We start from the raw sequence: 18,743 nt of genomic DNA, 5'->3' as shown, positions 1-18,743 counted from the left end.
TCACATCTTAAGAAGATATGATCAGATTTATTGTAAACAGGATATTATGTTTACATGCAGCAACACCAAAACTGAACACTTGGGTATCCAGAATATTAACAGGATATTGATGTGCAGAGAAACGCGGTCTGTCACAGCTGATCAAACGTTCTGTATCACGGGGTGCTGGCTCTTACAAAACTGCACTGAAAAGTCATTTTCATTGGCAATGAGCCTGCGGAAGACAGAACAGCTTCAGCTTTGACTGCATGTGACAGAAAACTCTCAGAAACCTCTTAAATAACATTTTGACTTTGTTGGATTCAAAGTCTCCTTTATGTGAATACTAAGAAAATAATACATTCATCTGAAGCGCAGAGGAGAGGCAGTCTGTTGCTTTAGGTCATCTTAATCCTAAAAAAAAAAAGGTTTTCCGCTGAACTGCTATCGATGCGTGTGACAACTGAGACGTTTAGCCAGTGAACTTTATTAGCTTCTTTGACTTGGGGGTAATTTTTCCGGGCATTTCTAAAAAAATAAAGCCCTTCTATGTTCTCCAAATTGATTTTCACATCAGCGTTGATGCTTGTGCTGATACTGGCAATGGAAATGGGGAGAAAGAGAGGAGAAACATTTAGTAAACAAAAACAGAGGAGAAGAGAGGAAGTAGGAAGGTAAACGGGGAGAGGAAGTACGAGAAACGAAGGGCTGGAAGAGGCACTTTGGGAGCTGAACATTATTTAGACTAAATGAGGTCAGGACCTTGAGATATACTCTGAATCTTAAATGTAGTCGTACACATTTGCAGCTCACTGTGTGTTTACGTCCTTGTGTTTGGATGTGTGTGTGCTGGCATGCTTCCATGAAGTCAATAGAATACAAACCAGGTCAATGTCATTTTTTAGAGTCTTATTTGATCAATAAAGCCTCTTTATTCAGGTAATATGGAGTTTAATACCTCAGATAAACACATTCACACCTCCAACACTGTCTACCTGGAGCTTTCTCTCTTTATCTGTCTGTAGTCATCTTTTGTTCTGGAGTAATCCGGTCGAAAAAGCCGACTTTACATTGACCACACCTTCCTGCATCTTTGCTTCTATAGGCTGCCTCTGGCAGGTCGCCCTGGAAACAGACATCCAATGGGAGAGCAGATTAGAGAGCAAAGGTGTTCTACTGGTGTGGACTGTTATCTCTGTCTAATCAACACACACACACACACACACACACACACACACACACACACACACACACACACACATTTAATTCTGCTTTCTTTATTAGTAAGAGTCACAGCGCTGAAAGACTTAGTCCATTTCTGGGGGGATAAATCTGCAGAATTACAGAATTGTGAATGGTGAGACCACCACGAGGGACAAAAACCTGAGTTGCATCTCTGTGCAGTCACAGTGGGTGGCGATTTCAGGTTAAATATGGAACTATCTACCTTGAGATTGTGAAACCAAAGCAACAGAGGGAGCTGAAAATTCTATGTCAGTGATCACAATCTCACTAATGTTAACCTGCTGCATCGTAATGGAGACACAACTCTGATAATTATTTTTCTTATGGTTGTAAGGTTTGAAGATGTGTACTGAGACACTGTCGACTCGTCGTGTGTGTGTGTGTGTGTGTGTGTGTGTGAGAGAGAGAGAGAGAGACTCAAGTGCTCTATTCTGGAGCAAAATACCATGGCGCTGTTCTGCTCCACTTACATCACCACCTGTTTTCCCTCTGTTCCTACAGTTTGTTTAAGTCTGTGCCCTATCTATCTATCTATCTATCTATCTATCTATCTATTTATCTATCTATCTATTATCACAGATGAATAATCCACTTCCTGTTTCTGCTCTCTCTGTCTAGCTGATGGGGTTTATCTACGCCTGCTATGTGGTGAAGCTCATTTCAGAAGAAGAGGATAGCTGTAAGTACACATTTACACGCATGCACTTGCACACATGCATGCTGACTGGCTGCTGTTGGATATCAAAGTAAAATACCAAAGTCCATGGCTTCATATTCCACATTGTAAAATAGAGACTTTTGATCAGTAAGTAATCCGAGATAAAACATTGCAGTGCTTCTGAGTTCAGACATGAAACAAACTTGTGACTTCAGTCTACACTTCTTGTATTCTCTCCTCCTTTCGTCCTCCCCAGCTTCTCCTCTGGTTTCAGTCTCTTGGTAACAAAGCAGCTGTGTTAAATGAACCTGTGTGGAACTGAGGGGCCTTTACTGACCCACAGACAGAACACAAAGTGAAACTTGTAGCCTCCAGCTCCTGCAGCCAGCAGCACATTCATTTACTGTAGCACTCAGAGGAAAAAAAAGATGAGGAGGAGTGTGGAGGAGGAAGAAGAGGAGACTCATGCCAGATCAAAGTTGTTTTTCATTCAAAGTCTCACCTACATACTTGCAACTTTTAACCACCATGAAGAACAGTCATAGGGAAAGAAATCAGTGAGAGCATTTTTTTTTTCTTTATTCTATCTTTTATTAGTACATAGATATAAACTGGGAGGTAAACAACCACCCAGTGTTTTTTAATTCAGAATAGAGTGTATGTGTTATAAGGGTTAAAGACCAGGAAAATGAGGCACATCCTCACATTTAATCTGTTCTGGTTGTATTCTTAAGTGCAGCGTGTGGCTGTGAGCATTAACGTGAATGAGCCCTTTTACCTGAGGCCATCAGTTTAGATATTCAATTTAAGTAGCAGCAGCCGTTCTGCGGGAGGATCAATACCCAAGCATGTCTCATTCAACACGGAAATGAGGACGCTGTTTGCTCACACATAAATGTTGACAGGAAATAAATGCATGCTGCATCGGTGGAAATAGTTGTAAGCGCTGGGAAAAGACAACTTCTTCTATTTCCCGCCTTCTTTATTTCTTTATTAGGATTTATTAACACTGCATCTCTTTAATAAGCTTTGCACTGACAGGAAACCTACAATTACACTTGTTCCATGTCTAAATTATTAATGTCCAACAGTTATTACTTTTGTTAACTGCAATATTTTGGCCCCTGGCTCTCGATGCTGCACAATCCTGCTTTATTTTCACCCAGAAAAAAAGGGAAGACAAAAACAATTTCTTACAATAAAGGAACAGGAATAAACTATCCATGTGAGAGTTATTGTGCTTAAGGACAAGTAAAAGCCTGCTTAAAATATGTTATTTTTAATCATATTATTAATTTACTACTAGAGTCACAGGCAGAAACTAGAAATAACCTTTATCAATTGTGTTGTTAAAGTCGTCTGAAAACCCGGACTTCTTTACATGACTGATAATGTCGTGCACTAAACACCTTTTTTCTGATTCAGGTCAAAGTTAGAGCAACTTAAGTTAACTATGATTCTTTTCTTTGTTTTTTTCATGCTTTTTTTTTGGTTGATTTTAAATGAACTTTGTTCAGTTTGGAAATCATGATGTCACAATGTACCACATTCCTGTGCACCAGTCAGAGTTTAAATACAGGGTTGGTCATTTTCTCCACTTTTACACTTTTGAAGATTTTAGATTGTCTCTAGGTCCTGACAGAAACGAATACTTCATTTGCTCTGAAAAAGGAACAAAGACAACCGGTCATCTGTATCGGTCATAAAAACCTAAAGCAATGTCTGCCATGAGGCACCAATCTGATGAACCAATCACGCCACTCTGTCTCCCTGCTCGTTCTCTACCCCTTACGTGTCACGTCACTGCTGACAGAGTTTATAATGTGAGTTTGTCGTTGGCCATTTTTAAAATACTAAACTTTTTTTTTTTTTTCATGTGTTATGATAAAGTTTGGTGTTTACTTACCGCTGAATGAGCAAAGGCCCACGTGTATGTAAGTGAGGGCTTTTGAGGGAGCACAGAGAGGGGAGGGGGTAGGTGTAGATGGTCTGAGGAAATGCTACTTTCAAAATCATGCTAGTTAAAAAAAGAAATAAAAACCTACCTTGCCTTTAATCAAAACATATTGACAGCTGTGAGGTAATATCCTGACCACTGTCAATCAGATCTGTTCAAACTACATCCTCATAGTCCTGGTGAGGCACATTAGATTTTTATAGGGGGGGTTAAACTCTTTTTTTCTTCTTCTTCATACAAACATATTCAATGCCATCATATTCAATACTTATTCAACACAGTTATTCAGACAAATTTGACCACCATGCCTTGTCAACAAACTATAAAATCATCTCATTAGTGAGTGGTTTTTGCTGTTCAAAGGGTTTGTAAGGCGGATCATAGCACGCATTGAGCAGGTGACAGCTAACAAATACAGACACAAACATTCGTTCTCACTTTCACACCTACGGGTAATTTACACCTCCCAGCTCACCTACATTTTCTTTGGAAACAAACACAGACTTGAGGTAAAACATGCAAACTGCTCACAAATGAGCCGTAATGGTGTTAGCAGCATGAGTGATTTTCACACTCCTTCTCAAGGGGGCGAATGCCATCAGAGGAAATCAGCATCCAAATTGAGGTTGCAGGCCACTATTAAGGCCTAACGAATAAGAACGCAGTGGCGGCGTTATGTCACATACATCACTTCAATGTGACAGAAAGATGATTTCCTCCAGAATTATTTTGGGGGCCTTCATTGTTATCCCCGTGCCGCTGAACACTCGCTCCTGCGACTGTGGATGAAGCAGTGTGGGAGACTAAACAATAATCAGGGAGCTTTGTTGGGAAATGTGCCTCGGGTGGAGAAGCTAATACTCACTAAGGACCGATGAAGATTTTGAGTTGCTGAGAAAGCTAATTACTCTGATAATTATTCTGTGCATGTGTACAATGTGTGTTTGTGTGTATGTGCTTGTGTCTGTGAGTGGGAGATGAATCATTAGTGTCAGTATTATCTGTCTCACAGCGACTCAGATGTGTCAGAAAGATTATTATCACAAATACGAACATGACAAACATGCAAATATACACACATGAATAACCATTTTACATTAAAGAGTTTGCTCCTATTGAGCATTCACAACTGAAAAATAACATAGTAACACACTTATGGTTTAATGATTTGAGTATTTTTTCCAACGTTAATCTGTTGGTTTTCCGGCTTCAGTTCGTTGAGATGGTCTTACACGCCCACTGGAAAAAACCTGAGCCTCATGAATAACATGTGAATTTTTAAATTGGGCCGCCACAGCTTGATAGGCAGCACACTGACAAGGTTAGAGGCTCCATTTCCTCTCGTGTTCAAAGGGTCGAGCATGGCAGACGCTCTGCTGAGACTATTTGACTGCAGCATGAATCAGCAGGAAAGCCATACTGTTCACACCGGTGCCATTGTTCCACAAAAGAACCCGCACAAAGGAGAAATACATCAAGCACAGGGGATTTTCTCTGCATTGTCTGACTCAACAGCCATAATGAGCCAGATGATCATAAAGCATCACAGTGCTGCAGCAGTCATGGCAAAGAAAAAAAATCGCTCGTAGACAAAGAAGATCATCTGTGGTCCTGGTGTGGGGTGGAATCAAAAATTCACATGAATGCATTAAGAGGATTATGGGTGAAGTGTAAAAACTGAAAAGCTAAGATTTGGTGACTTGCAATGAATTTCTAGATCTCTAAAAAGGAAAGGCATGTGAGTGCAGATACCTTGAACCAGTCACTGGAATGAGCACAGTTATAAAAACAGAGCAGAATCATCCCGGGTTTCATTTTTACAGAAATAAAATGTTTCTTTGGTCTCAATATTCTTTGAAACCCAGAATGAACTCATGCATTCTTTAAGAGGACACTGCACCATTTAGTTTAGAAAGCTTATTTTCCTTAAAGCAAAGAGCTGAAAGAGAAGACACTTATCATATCTGTATATGACAGCAGCTAATTAGCTTAGCATTACGCTTAGTGTAAGGAAATCCTAACTTAACTACAAATGTATCTTTTTATAACTCTAATCGTGTGCCAATTATTTAACTTCATATAGAGTACAAATTAATACTTTCATATGTGGCTTTTTGATTTTTTTGTAGAAATCTGTGAAATATATATATTCTTTAAATCTAATCTTTGTGTTATATTTTGTTTAATCCATTCAAATTAGTTAAAATTAGTAGATTATTCAAATCCCTGTAAAATTACAAATAGTGTTTTTTACGTTTGGACTTTGGACAAACTAAGACATATATGAGAGAGATTGAGAGAGATCAGCTGTTAATCCTTTCTTCAGGCCTAATGCAACTGGAAATAACCACAAGATACTTGTGCCCTAAGTAATTGTGCTAAACTAGGATGACTATTTCCTTGCTGTATTTACATTTGTACAGATACATTTTTACTGAGACTTTCATCTATCTCTTAGTCAGAAAACAAATTATGTGTATTGTTTTTCCCCAAATTTCACAAGCTATTCCTGGAAACTAAGAGTTGCAGTATGAAATCCACTACACCAACTTCTCGTCTTCTAAATATGTGAATACAGAACAGCTCCTTTCATATGCATGTTTGCAATTTATGGTATTTTTAAGAAAGCACGTAAGATCAAAGTAATCAGTGTAATCAAAGCCATGGAAGTAAACATAATTGCCTGACTGTGTTTGGACGTACATCCCTGCTTCTTGCAGACTTGAGGTTCACTTATAGCTACTTTCATCTCTGCAGTGACAGCCAAATTCCACATTGTACTTGATGTATGAAATCTCACTAAATAAATAAGGAAGTGTGCTGCTGATCAAGGCGAGGAAGTACCCTTTTATGAGCGCTACAACATCAAAGTGAAGAAAATATCATTGCTTCTTCTCTTCAGATGTCCAGGCTCTCTGCCTCGGTCTGAGGAAAGAAACCACCTGCTGGCAGCTCCTCTGCGCGGGAATATGTGGAGATAGATAATTTAGGAGTTAAGAGTATTCTCAAGGCATAAATATATAGCGCTGCATAACTCCTAGTCTTCCTCCTAAAATTGCATTACAGGGTTTTCACACAGTTGCGGCCAAATTTCTCCTCATAGCTGTTATGTGCCTCCAACACTGAGTAGCTCTAAGACAGCAGGACAATAGAGGCGCTGGTTATGGTACAACATGTACTGTTGAGACCGCTGTAGGTGTAGGAGGCCTAATCTAATGAATCATATGTGGTGGGAGGCTACCAGCTGATAATTACAAAAGTGTTCACTATTACTAATTGGTGTTTTTTTTTTTCTTTTTGTGCAGTTGATTTTATAGGAGGGTTTGACTCGTATGGTTACCAGGGGCCTCAGAAGACATCTCATCTTCAACTACAGCCCATGTACATGTAAGTATTAGTCGTCTTGTAATAATAAGTATACAGTTTTAATCGTAAAACTCATCTATGTATTACACAACAATGTATGACTTAAACAGGACCTCCCAGTACAATACGATGCAGTATGATATCATACGTCAAAATACGATACTTATACATGCAGGGGCGTGTCTAGAAGGGTATCCAGGGGTGGCATTGCCCCCCCCCCCCCTTGAAATCTGATTGGCCACCCCAGGTGCCACCCTAAAAATCCTAAACTATGCATAAGTCAGTGCCCCAGTTGGGCCACCCCAGTAGAAAAACCTGGACACGCCCCTGGATACATGGCCCAATACAAGCATGATAACAAGAAACAGTGATTCTGCGGTAATCGATGTATTGTAAGACAATCATTTAATGATACATCACAATATATGATAAAGTGAAGAATATAAAATGCCCCTTGTCCAGGACTTAATGTATTTATTCACTGCAATTTAGTGTTGTAAAAGATTAAAAAAAATGATTTCCTAGGTTTTGAGTAGATATGCTTCCCCCTTTCCTTGCGTTGCAAATGGATTGAGAAATGGTGTAATATAAAGTGATTGTGTGCTGGGAGTCTTATTTGACAGGAAATATTGATAGCCTCTGCAATTGATTACGGCAGCATTTTTCAACAAAGTAGCACAACTCAGGAGAACACCGGGTCCTTTCCACTCAGCTTCTATTGCCTAAAAACTCCTGCCACTAATGTGAGTCCTGTGCATCACCCTAGTTTGTAGCGCGTAGATATGTATTTCCCACTTGTCAACATAATGAGCAGCAGATGTCACGAAGGGGAAGTCCACCTATCACAGGTGAGTACAGCTCTCTCTGCAGACTCGAGTACATCCTCCACCTTCCCTCTTGTCACAGCATAAAGAGCTGGAATAGCTTTTTCCTTAACGTCTTTTGGATGCAAAAGTGGCTGGCCCATCCCTTAACTTCTGTTCACCACTGCCCTGACATATTCTCGCTGTCCTATTGCTCTTCCTTAATCCTGTTGTAAACTTCTTTTTGGGCCAATGAATTTCCTCTCACATTTCGCTAATTCATTTTTTCACCACCGTGGAGTCCTGAAGACTGTAAATGAGAAACTGTAATAATTCATCATGCAATTCGGAACAACAATATGTTGGCATATTGATTTTTTTGTCCAACCCCTAGAGACAACAAAAAAGTAGTTCCAGTCGGGCCGGCTCTAGGCGGGGGCAGGGTGGGGAAATGCCCCCAACTAAATGCTCCGACTGCCCCACCAAATCCTCCCGCTTCATCTCAGAATGTAGGATTACTGAAAGTATTTTATTTTGTCCTTTTCGATTTGACAAATCATAAACATGCCACATTGAAATACTCAAAGTTGGATTGGTTGGTCTGGTAAACATTCATAACAATAATTACCTTACAGTGTTGACATGCCATTACATGCCCATTTGCTATTAGAAAACCATGCAAAAGCTTCCTGCTTCCGAAGACATGGCATACTGTACATCAGTTTAAGAACCCAGGTACGAACAATTCAGCAGTTTAAGAACAGCTTCATAAATCTGCCAAGACTTTTATTAAGAATTGTCTTAAGAAGAAATTTACAAAAAAAACTTAGGAAGATATTGGTGAATGAGGACCCACACCGTCGGGCCTGATAGGTCACACTAGCTTATACTCAACTCCATGATCAACAGAATATTGTGTTCAGAGGATAACTATCTTCTGTGTTTGATATCTTGAGTTCTGCGGTGAGGAAGAGTTAAGCACGTTGTTGCTGTTTCAGCATAAGAGCTTACATTCTTCAGCCCAAGGTCTTATCTGTTATCAAGCTTGTAGTGCTTTTATCACTTCCCTCACAAGTGGCAAATACAAGCGTGAAAAAGCTGTTGTATCCTTGGTGTCATTCTTGCAAAAGCTGTGTTTTGTAATTCGCTATTTAAACCACATTGACTGAAAAAAGACACCCTCCTTCTTGCCTGTTTTGTATTTATTTATTTATTTGCAGGATATATTCTACTTTAATCGTGTGTTTCTTGAGACTACAACCAGTTTCATTGGGCCCTTCAGCTATTCTTAGACTGTTGAGCCAATAGGATAACACAAAGTGAGGCTGCGTCCAGGCTCAGACAGCTCCGCATCAATCTCGCTGTCTCAGTTGGCATTGTGGAAAGCACCAAGCATTACAGGGAAAGCTACACCGCCGTAACAAACAACAATCCAGAAAAATGGTGATTCTACTGATGTGCAGCAGACAGGTGATCGATAACTTGTTTTTATTAGAGAAAAGAGCCGGGGCAAATTAGAGAGAGATACAGATGGACAGAGAGGGAGAGCTTATAAAGGAGGGGTTGAGATCAAAATGGGCGAGAGAGACTATAGAGCAGAGGAGAAAGTAGAAAGAGCAGAATTGGAGGAAAAATAAACCCAGAGTGATGGATTAAACTCAGACCTAAACAAAGAAGAGAGGCAATAAAGGGCTACTCTGTAGTTTTATATGTCCCCTGTGGAAGTCATAACACAGATCATAAATCATCGACCCCCAAGATAATGGCTACAAAAACAAACACACACTCACACATTAGCTGCAGCATGACCACACATAAAGTTGACACGCACATCAATCAGCACACACTTGTAAATGTTGCATACTATGCACACAAATATCCATACACACGCACGCGCACGCGCACACACACACACACGCACACACACACGCACACACGCACGCACACACAAACATCATCAATATGCTATCATTGTTCCCCAGCTGTTGTCCCTTCACTTTGGTGTTTATTGGCTCTGGCCAGAGGGACCAATAAAAAAGCATGAGCAGTACCATCACAATGGCTATCTCTCTGTTCCTCACAAGACACACCAATACTCGTCCACAAAGATACAGCTTCACAACATTTACCTCTTAAAGAATTGTTCTAGAAAAAAGCCCACCTTGGGGTCAACTAAATGTTGCCCTCACAAAGCATCTGTTTGTCCTTATGCATTTAATGAATCCCCCAAAACATGTAGCAGAGCCAAAATATGATGTTTTCACGGGACATGTCTTTTGTCATTGTTCCCTCAAATGATGCTTTAATTCTGCAGTAAGCTCTTGTTTAAGAAGCTGTTAAATGTTGATAGAGAATCCAGGATGTCGGTGTATCAATGAAGGTAATTTAGAGCTTTGCAAAGAGTTCCCTTTAAAAGTAAAAATAAAACATATTCTGAACAATGGCCTACAGCAGCTACAAGGAGAATGCGAAACAATAAACCACCACACCTGAAAATAGTTCCCCTTGCAAACTAGTTGAAATGCTAAGCTGTTATAAAACCACTTTTTTTTAACATTAGCTGAAAGTAGCCAACATCAGCTCCTGGTAATAACAGACGATGGAGGGCTGTAATAGCAAAAACCCAAGAGTATGTCAAATATTGCAACAGAGCATTTTATGATTAAATGAAACATTCTTTTTTTTTAACTACATCTCGTTAACATTAGCTAAAATGCTGAGCTATTGTAAAGTTAGCACCAGCAGAGGATAGTCCCGATTCCCATTTCCACCCTAAAAGTTAAGCACTTCATGGACTTTAATGACCTCAGGTGGGTAGTGTGTGATTCAGGTTTGAGATGGGGAAAAAAACAAGTAATGGCACTCACTTTTTTGACATCATGTTGCCCGGAAACAAACACACTATTATATAATAACAATCAATTACACCTCTAGCATGTATTTGCATTTCTTTCACTAGAGTTTTTCACATTCATCATAAGTCATAAACAACATAAATATTAATACTTGTAAATATTTTACTGAAAACCCAAGCAATTATTCAAACATGCTATAAATAACCAAAAAAAGAGTCAACTAGGCTACATATTGACAATGTAATTGCTTTGCTATTTCCCATCACGTCCATGCTTCGATAACAATTATTCATTTTTTCCCCAAAAACTTTATAGAATACTGCTTCAATATACAAACATTTATCTATATGAAGTGGGAGGCTGGACGATCACGTCTTTCACATTACCAAGTTTGCAATGAACTAAGTTCCACATGAATGTCTGAAGATATCTGTGGGACTTCCAGAAAGGGTGTAATTTACCATTGAGAAGTTAGCATCAGAGCCCTCTCGCACTTTGTCCCCAGGCTTTCACCATGGGACAGCACTAAGCACTCACACTTACCAGGAAACCGCCTCAAAGTCGATGAGTCTGTGAGTGTGGAGATTCAGCCAGGGGACTAACTCAGTAATGTCCATTATTCAGCAAAAAATAACTAAGCACTGCTTCCATGTATTATCATAAGTCAACATTAGGGAGAATTAGCCACTTTAAGCCTCAGGTGAATTCAAGACAAAATGATGCTGTAGCAGGAAAACAGAGTCAGTCAAATTGAGCAATAGTTTGTTTTTGCTTATGAGTTGAGACTATCCAGACTACAAAAAAAAAGGTTTGAGGTGCTCTTTGGATAGGGATTACCATGCTATGAAAATAAGCATTTCAATTGTTTAAAACAGAATGCCTTGGAGTTTTTCTTGTTTTTTTCGAGGGTTACATGATCTTTTTTTTAAAAAGTACAGTCATTAACACTGAAAGTCAGCAAAAGTCTTAATTTTACAGGGGAAAGTAAGCCCATGCAGGTGCTAAGCTGCCTCTTGAGTGTTATTATATTCTACAAAACACAGTGTTTCTGATGCCCTCATCGAGCATAATTATGTAGTTGAGTTTGTTCGCCAGAGGAAATACTTCATCATGGATATTACTGTTGAAATGACCACTATGCATTTCATTATAAACCTTTGCTCTTCTTCATTAGCTTTAAACGTTTCAGACTTTAATGTGGTTGTACTGACACATTACTGCTACTGAAGATGCTTTCTATTCATATTGTAACATTTGCAGTTTAAGAGCTTCACATCTCCATAACCTTAAAATCTATACAAAAGCAATAGAAGGGATTTAGTCATTTTCTCTCCTCTTCTGTTCTCTTCCTGCAGGTCAAAATAAACACAGGAGCTACACCAGGAGCGCTGCCTTACCCATCACCACTGCTTTACATCATGCCTCTATTACTCCAACAACGAAGATCGACGAGTAAAAAGGATACTGAAGACATTTCAACTGATAATCCCCCTTGTACTTGGTATACCAGTCTGCTGTTTTGAATGGAGTCAAGTTTGTTCATGAAGAAACACTGGCCTCGTGTGGTTAAAAATGGTAACTACAGGACATTGTTGACTCAGCCAACAGCTGCATTTTCTTTTGTCTCCGAGGGACACAATCAGGAGCCAATTGCTTGCTTCCTCTTGTGCTGTTTGCGTATCTGCGTTTGATAACAAACCAAAGGAATGTAAGGAGGCCACGAGTAATTACAATGTTTTTTTTTTTCTTCAAGAGAGAGAGACTTGCTGTTGAAGAGAAGCTAACATGGAACCTTAGTTCTGTTTTACTGCAGACTTTAGTTGCTGTCTCTAAGTGTTGTGGTATCTAACAGCTCCCGGGTGCAGCTATGCCTGACCAAAGAGCTTTAAAAAGACCCCAGAGACACTTCCTAGTGTTCACACTAGAGCTTCTGCTCCTTGTGCCTGAAGAATAGACATCAGACTTCCAACTTAACTGACCCAGCATCTACTAACAAGACTACCGATAAAGGAATGTCAGACATCTTTGTACTAGGACTTTTTGTGTGTGTATTTGGGATCTTCTGAGGGGCGACAGAAGTCATGGGATGGACTGAAGCCACACATTTGACTCTGTTTTTTTTCATCCAAAACACTGAATGTGAAATAACAGCGCAATGTGTAGATTGATATACATTCATGTCATATGTGCATGTATACAGGAAACAGACACATTCACTAACAAAGGCATTATGATGATGCATTTGGGTATTCACACACGCATGCACACACATATACACAAACATGCTCATTTAACTTTTTTACTTCTAATGTGAATTTTAATGTTTACAATAGAAAGTCAGTCTGCCAGACAGAGAGACTGAATGGAGACAGAGAGGCAGACATCTTAGCCGCAGCATCCCAAAGGCCATGGGGTGTTTTCTGCCGTATTACTAAAGAGCAAGCAGTTGTTCCAGATGTTTCTTTTGGTCTTTTACTGTCTTAATATATTGTCTTCCACCCAAGACAGGCCAGAAGAGGTTTATAAAGACAGAATATGAAAAGGAAGCAGCAACAGAAGAGGGGGTTGAAATCAGTAAAGAGTTTCTATCCTCCTCTGACCTTCTGACGCTTCTGCTGTCACTCGCCCATCTCCCCTTTTTCTGATTTATAAATAAACAGCTGAAGGTCAGATCAAATGCCCTAACAGCTCAATCTGAAGCATCCACCTCTTCCTAATAACAGAAATACTTTAAAGTCTTCAGCAGGTTACAAAAAGTGGAAAAAAAACTCAGCCTACACAGAAATGACAATCAAAGTCAAAGTGGCCTGAGTCTTTGTCGTGAATTGGCATTTGTTGTAAGAAAATTGATAAAAAAAGATGACAAATGGCGGTCTTCGTCAAGTCAGAAACATCTAGGTTAAATTATTTGATTAATTATTTATTGTTTTGAATGATGGAAAAAGATGGTGAAAGAGGAAGATTTGAAATGACAGAGGTGGAATCTTCAGTAATGAAGGTATCTGTCAGATGCAGTTGACTGTACCAGAATATCATCGACAAGTTTTTAACCAAGAGATGCCAGAGACTCAGCAGCTACCTGAATTTTAATGTTGAAAGTGCCAACTAAAACACCACATGGACATATGTAGAACCACAGACTAAGACCAAAAGTGATGATTACCACAGGTTTACTTTTGTTGGGTTCCCATGTAAGAAAAAAAGAAAAGATTTTACCACAAAAAAAAGTCTTTTGCATTCCAGGCATCAAACAAGTTTTCTTTTTAATTTGCTCGGAAAAAGCTTCTTTTTTAAAATTTCTTCTGGAATTGTGTTTAAACATGTTGCATTTGAGTTGCAATCCCTGGACCAAACTATTGAGGCCTTCTCAGTCAACCAAGGGACATTTCTGGTTTGAAACCCCGGCTTCTCTTTACATAAGGATGGACTATTCCCCTCTGCAAGCTGATCCCAAAGTCCACCCTCCTCCCCTATCAGCAACTCTCAACAAAACTCTTTGGGTTACGTTCAGAGTCGCTGCCCCGCGGCTCTGAAGTACAGAAACAATGTTCTGTGTGTTTGCATGAGGTGTTTCCAAACTGTTGCGTATTTAATCTCATGCCGCGTGTGACTAACTAGCTACTTAAAACGGGAACTGTTTGGTTTGTTGAATGCTCCTCAGCTCTCTTGGAAGAGTCCTAAATGTGAACTTTGTGATTTTTCTATACATAACAGTCTGAAATGTCTGCCGAGTAAAGGAGATAAAATACGCTACTACATGTAAAACGATGAAATGTAACTTTGAACTTCTAGACGTTTTTTAATCACATGTGGTCGTGTTTACTGTTTTTCTAGTTGACTACTAATGTATGATGTTGTGTACAAGTGGGACTACTATGTTTTAATTCTTCTAATTGTACAGTGTATTTGACATGAGAGAGTTAGAGGAGAGTGGGAGGACAGAGAACTAGTTGCACTATAGTCTTTAATTCTATCATGTGTCAAGAAGGTGATTTCAGTTTTACTTTAGCAAATAACCAAGTTTACACTATTAATTGAAATTATCAACCTACACCACATATTAGTTTCAAATAATTGCAATGATGAGATAAAGTCCAAACATTTTAATGAGGAACCATGCAGTTAACAAAAAAAAAACATATTCTTTGTAAGACCTAATGGAAAACAGATAGTGGATCATGTCTCACACAAATAAAACAATTTGAAATGGATTGTTTATTTATTTGCCTCTAGTGGAGTCAGTATATTCAATTATCTGACAGGGTTAAACCAATAGCAACCTGAACACCAATCTGGAAGGTACAAAAAAATTAAGAATTACTCAAAAAATCTGTAGGAATTTCAGAGATATAATGTGAGCCTGGTGTATGCAAGTATTTGTGTTTGTGTGTGTGAGTGGGTTTTAGACTTTGTACTGCAGTACATTGTACTTCTGTCATGGTGAACCGAACAACACTCAACTCAGAACCTGCAAAGCCACAATTCAACAGAATAATAAACTGAGGGGAATTGAAGGTGAACTCATATTTATTTAACAAACAGCAATAAACGCAGTGATAAAATCTATTTTAAGTAATAATTAAGACAGAATGTACATAGTTATGTCCTTATCTTCACAGTTGCTTGAACACATTTAGACTTTAGAACAGTAAATAGAGATTTTGTCTGAAGTTCTAAGAATGCAAATCTGTACATAGACAGTTAAACATAGGCAGTTAGCTGAGGTCAAGCCATTATTATGTATAGTAGTGGCAAACCTTCAGTCAAGACATTGTTGAGTTCAGAATCTATAGTAAAATTAGAATTAACTCCTTAAATTTAACAAAGCATCTCCGAGGCTTTACAGTTGTGGCAAGAGTATAAAGTTATAGTTATTCCAAAATATGATACTAATAAGATACTAAATACATGTTTGCATTCACAGTGCACACAGTTCTTTTCAAGGTCTTTTAGAACGGTCAACGATGTACAATGAGATTAATATGAAAACCCATCACACAAAAGAAATGTATAGGACCAAGGACAAAGCCTTGAGCTACTCCACAGATCAGCTACTTCACAAGCAGCTGTTTACAGATTATCCAATGCTTATCAATTTTCCTTTCCTTTCATTGTTGTTCAATAAGATTTAAAACTAAATCAAATTAAAATAAATTCAAGGAAGTTCTGCTGGAGGAGCATAATCGTGTAACATTTTCAGAACAGAAACATGTCGCCAACTGCCCATGAAAACAGTTATCAAAACTCTCTGTGGCTCTGGCTTGATTGGTTGATGTTCTCTGTGACTGGAATCATATATGTTTGATTAAGCCCTTCTCTTTTTATGATGGTTTTTGCACACTTGACTGACTGTACATAAAGTAGAAGGTTGGGAATAAAGTTGACCTTATTGGAGAAGGAAGAGTCTATCCTGTGTCCACTTGTCTCTGACACCATTCAGACATCACTTTCTGTACTTTTTATGGCCACAAAAAAATACACTTGCTACATATATCATGTGAATGACGAAATATAGGCTATTCACAGGCTGGGTTATGTCTTTTGGGGTTTTTTCTTGGGGGGGGGGGGGGGGGGGGGGGGGTTCTAACTTAAGTGTTGTAAAATGTTTCAGTTCAGAAGAAAATGCAATTCCTACATTAACTGAAATATGCTCAAACTAAACTGGATCTTCAAAGACTGCTCAGGGCAAAGTTGAAATCCCTCATGACTTTTTATTTTAGTTCACTTCACACATCACCGATCATGGCCAGGAAACATTGTTGTTCCTTTATATACCAAAATGTGAATGCACAAGGCTGAGTTTAAGATGAAGTAAATGCTTAAATACTAACAATTTTTATTTGTAGCCTGCAGAGCATCTCCACTTTTTAACGTTTAATGTACAACAGCACACTTCAGAAAGTGTTTGATGGCTTTTCTTTCTACGTGCAATAAGCTTACACTCATGCTGGTAGAGGCTTTTTAACATTGTTGGCATTCTCCACTAAAACCTATTGGGCACAGCCGGGACAAGCAAACTAATCATTGTGTGGCTTGTGCCCTGTGGCATCAAAGAACAATTGTTACAGAGGTAACAACCCATTTTACATCCACGCTAGTTACGTTTAATTTGGATGTTTTGCCAGCAGCACATCACTTAAAATGTGTCTGCCTAAATTACTTTCATTCTGATGAGTTAAAGTGTTATTCTCACTGGCCAAGTGACATGCTTTTCAGTTAAAGGCACTATTTTATGAACACCATTCAAGAATTATGTGTGATGCAGTAAAAAGTAATAAAACTAAAATCTTTTTTTTTTTTAAATAGCCTGCTTTTACTACATAACTACAACCAATAGTAATTGAAGTGGCAATCTGACGACTATAAAGGCCACTGGAGGGAACTTAAAGTCATTATACATTCATTTTGTGACAACAGTTATAACATAATATTTGGAACAAATAGCACAATGAAGAACACATGGGCTTGAAACAATTTATAGCACATTTTACTAAATATTCAATATAGACTGGCTGTTCTGCTATAATGGTTATTTAATCTCTGGGACCGTTGATGGACCAGAGCCATTGCTAACAAATGTGTCTCACCTGCTACTTTTCTTATGTGATGAGACAATTTTTCTGCAACGAAAATGGACTATTGACAAAAAAAAACTTTGGTAAAAATGAAAAACATTATATCAATGAGATGTGAACAACCTTGTGCTAAAAAGTTGTGTGCATGCGTGGGTGTGCTTGTTTGAATTGTTGTGGTGAAATGGAAAATATTTTTTCTTTGAAATCCTTCTACTTTTATCAGCATCTCGAGGTTATCTTGAACAGATAATGTCTGCTCAGTTGGCACAATCACTTCATGGGTGAGTTCAGTTTAAGTCGACTGAGGACAGTCGACTGCATGTTCATTTAGATGTGGCTAAAAGCTCCAGGTAAAATTACCTTTAAAAAAATAAATGAGTATTGCCTGCACTAACCTTTTTCGGTTAACTGAATTTGCATTGTATTATAACCTAGTTCTGTCCTTGCTCCTGAGCAAAGCGGACCCCTTAAAGAGGCCCCTTTAATTTTTAATAACTTTGCATGGTTTAAAAGCCTTGGACATGGCTCATTCATATACATGTTGAAAACAATTGCTTATTATAAAAACAACAACAATGCAGTTTATTTGCCATCAAGAGGCTTAGAAAATAGATGATTTTTTTAAGGGGGTCTTGATGAGATTTGACACGGGGGCTATTCTCAAGACGGACCTTAAGACCAGGTGATAAACCATAATACAAATCATTTCAATGCTACCAAGAAATCCCGTTAAAAAATGCCCTATTCGCCCGTTGTTTGGTAACCAGACAAGGGCACTATCGTGGTGTTAAAACCTTCTTTGCTATCATTTTCTATCTACTGCCATATGCTGTCTGGCTTCTGCTGCCCATCTGTCAGTGCTGCACTCCTCTAGGCTTCTCCTCGGCCTATCACTGCTCTCCTTCACGCTGACGACAACACCCGGAAGCACCGAGCCTCCGTCCTGCTTTGTTTTGTTTTGGTAGTAGGAGTTGGATAGGAGAAGTACAAAGCGGACGGGTCAGGCAAAGGAGGTCCGTTCGGGCGAGGACCCCTTCACTAAATGGGGAGAACCATATCGGGGATGGATGATGACGACCTGACACCTAACGCCAGGACAATGCCGAGTTTCATCGGCGGCTTCGAGGACGGGAAGGTGAAATTGTCCCGCAACCTGCCGACGGAAACTTCCTTCACTGACGGCAAAGTTGAGCGGCCGGTCAGAGATTTGAGCCGCCGTGTCACCAGGTCAAACTCCCGAGTGTCGCTGGGCGGAGGTGAGGGGCACGCAGCGGGGGAGAGCAGCGGCGAGGAGGGGAAGGATGC

General features: G+C 39.2%; 2 protein-coding genes across 3 annotated transcripts in view; both read left to right on the top strand.

The window, feature by feature from the left end:
* The window catches only part of nkain2 (sodium/potassium transporting ATPase interacting 2), an 85,773-nt gene extending 69,502 nt beyond the window's left edge, over nt 1-16,271 (top strand). The window contains exons 5-7 of one of the 2 annotated variants that reach the window (XM_061052253.1): nt 1,843-1,903; nt 7,145-7,226; nt 12,219-16,271. In XM_061052253.1, the coding sequence (XP_060908236.1) occupies nt 1,843-1,903; nt 7,145-7,226; nt 12,219-12,228 (153 nt within the window). In that variant the 3' untranslated portion in view covers nt 12,229-16,271. Of the gene's footprint in view, nt 1-1,842; nt 1,904-7,144; nt 7,231-12,218 lie in introns of those variants that run through there. The other variant, XM_061052254.1, reaches the window with a different exon arrangement.
* A 2,146-nt stretch (nt 16,272-18,417) lies between these two features.
* The window catches only part of rnf217 (ring finger protein 217), a 14,646-nt gene continuing 14,320 nt past the window's right edge, over nt 18,418-18,743 (top strand). Inside the window, exon 1 of the mRNA XM_061052252.1 lies at nt 18,418-18,743. Coding sequence (XP_060908235.1) covers nt 18,481-18,743 — 263 coding nt within the window. The 5' untranslated portion in view covers nt 18,418-18,480.

The sequence above is a fragment of the Labrus mixtus genome, chromosome 12 (assembly GCF_963584025.1).
Source record: "Labrus mixtus chromosome 12, fLabMix1.1, whole genome shotgun sequence".
NCBI lineage: Eukaryota > Metazoa > Chordata > Actinopteri > Labriformes > Labridae > Labrus > Labrus mixtus.
The sequence above is the reverse complement of the archived record's forward strand: the minus strand, read 5'-3'. Positions and strand labels throughout refer to the sequence as shown.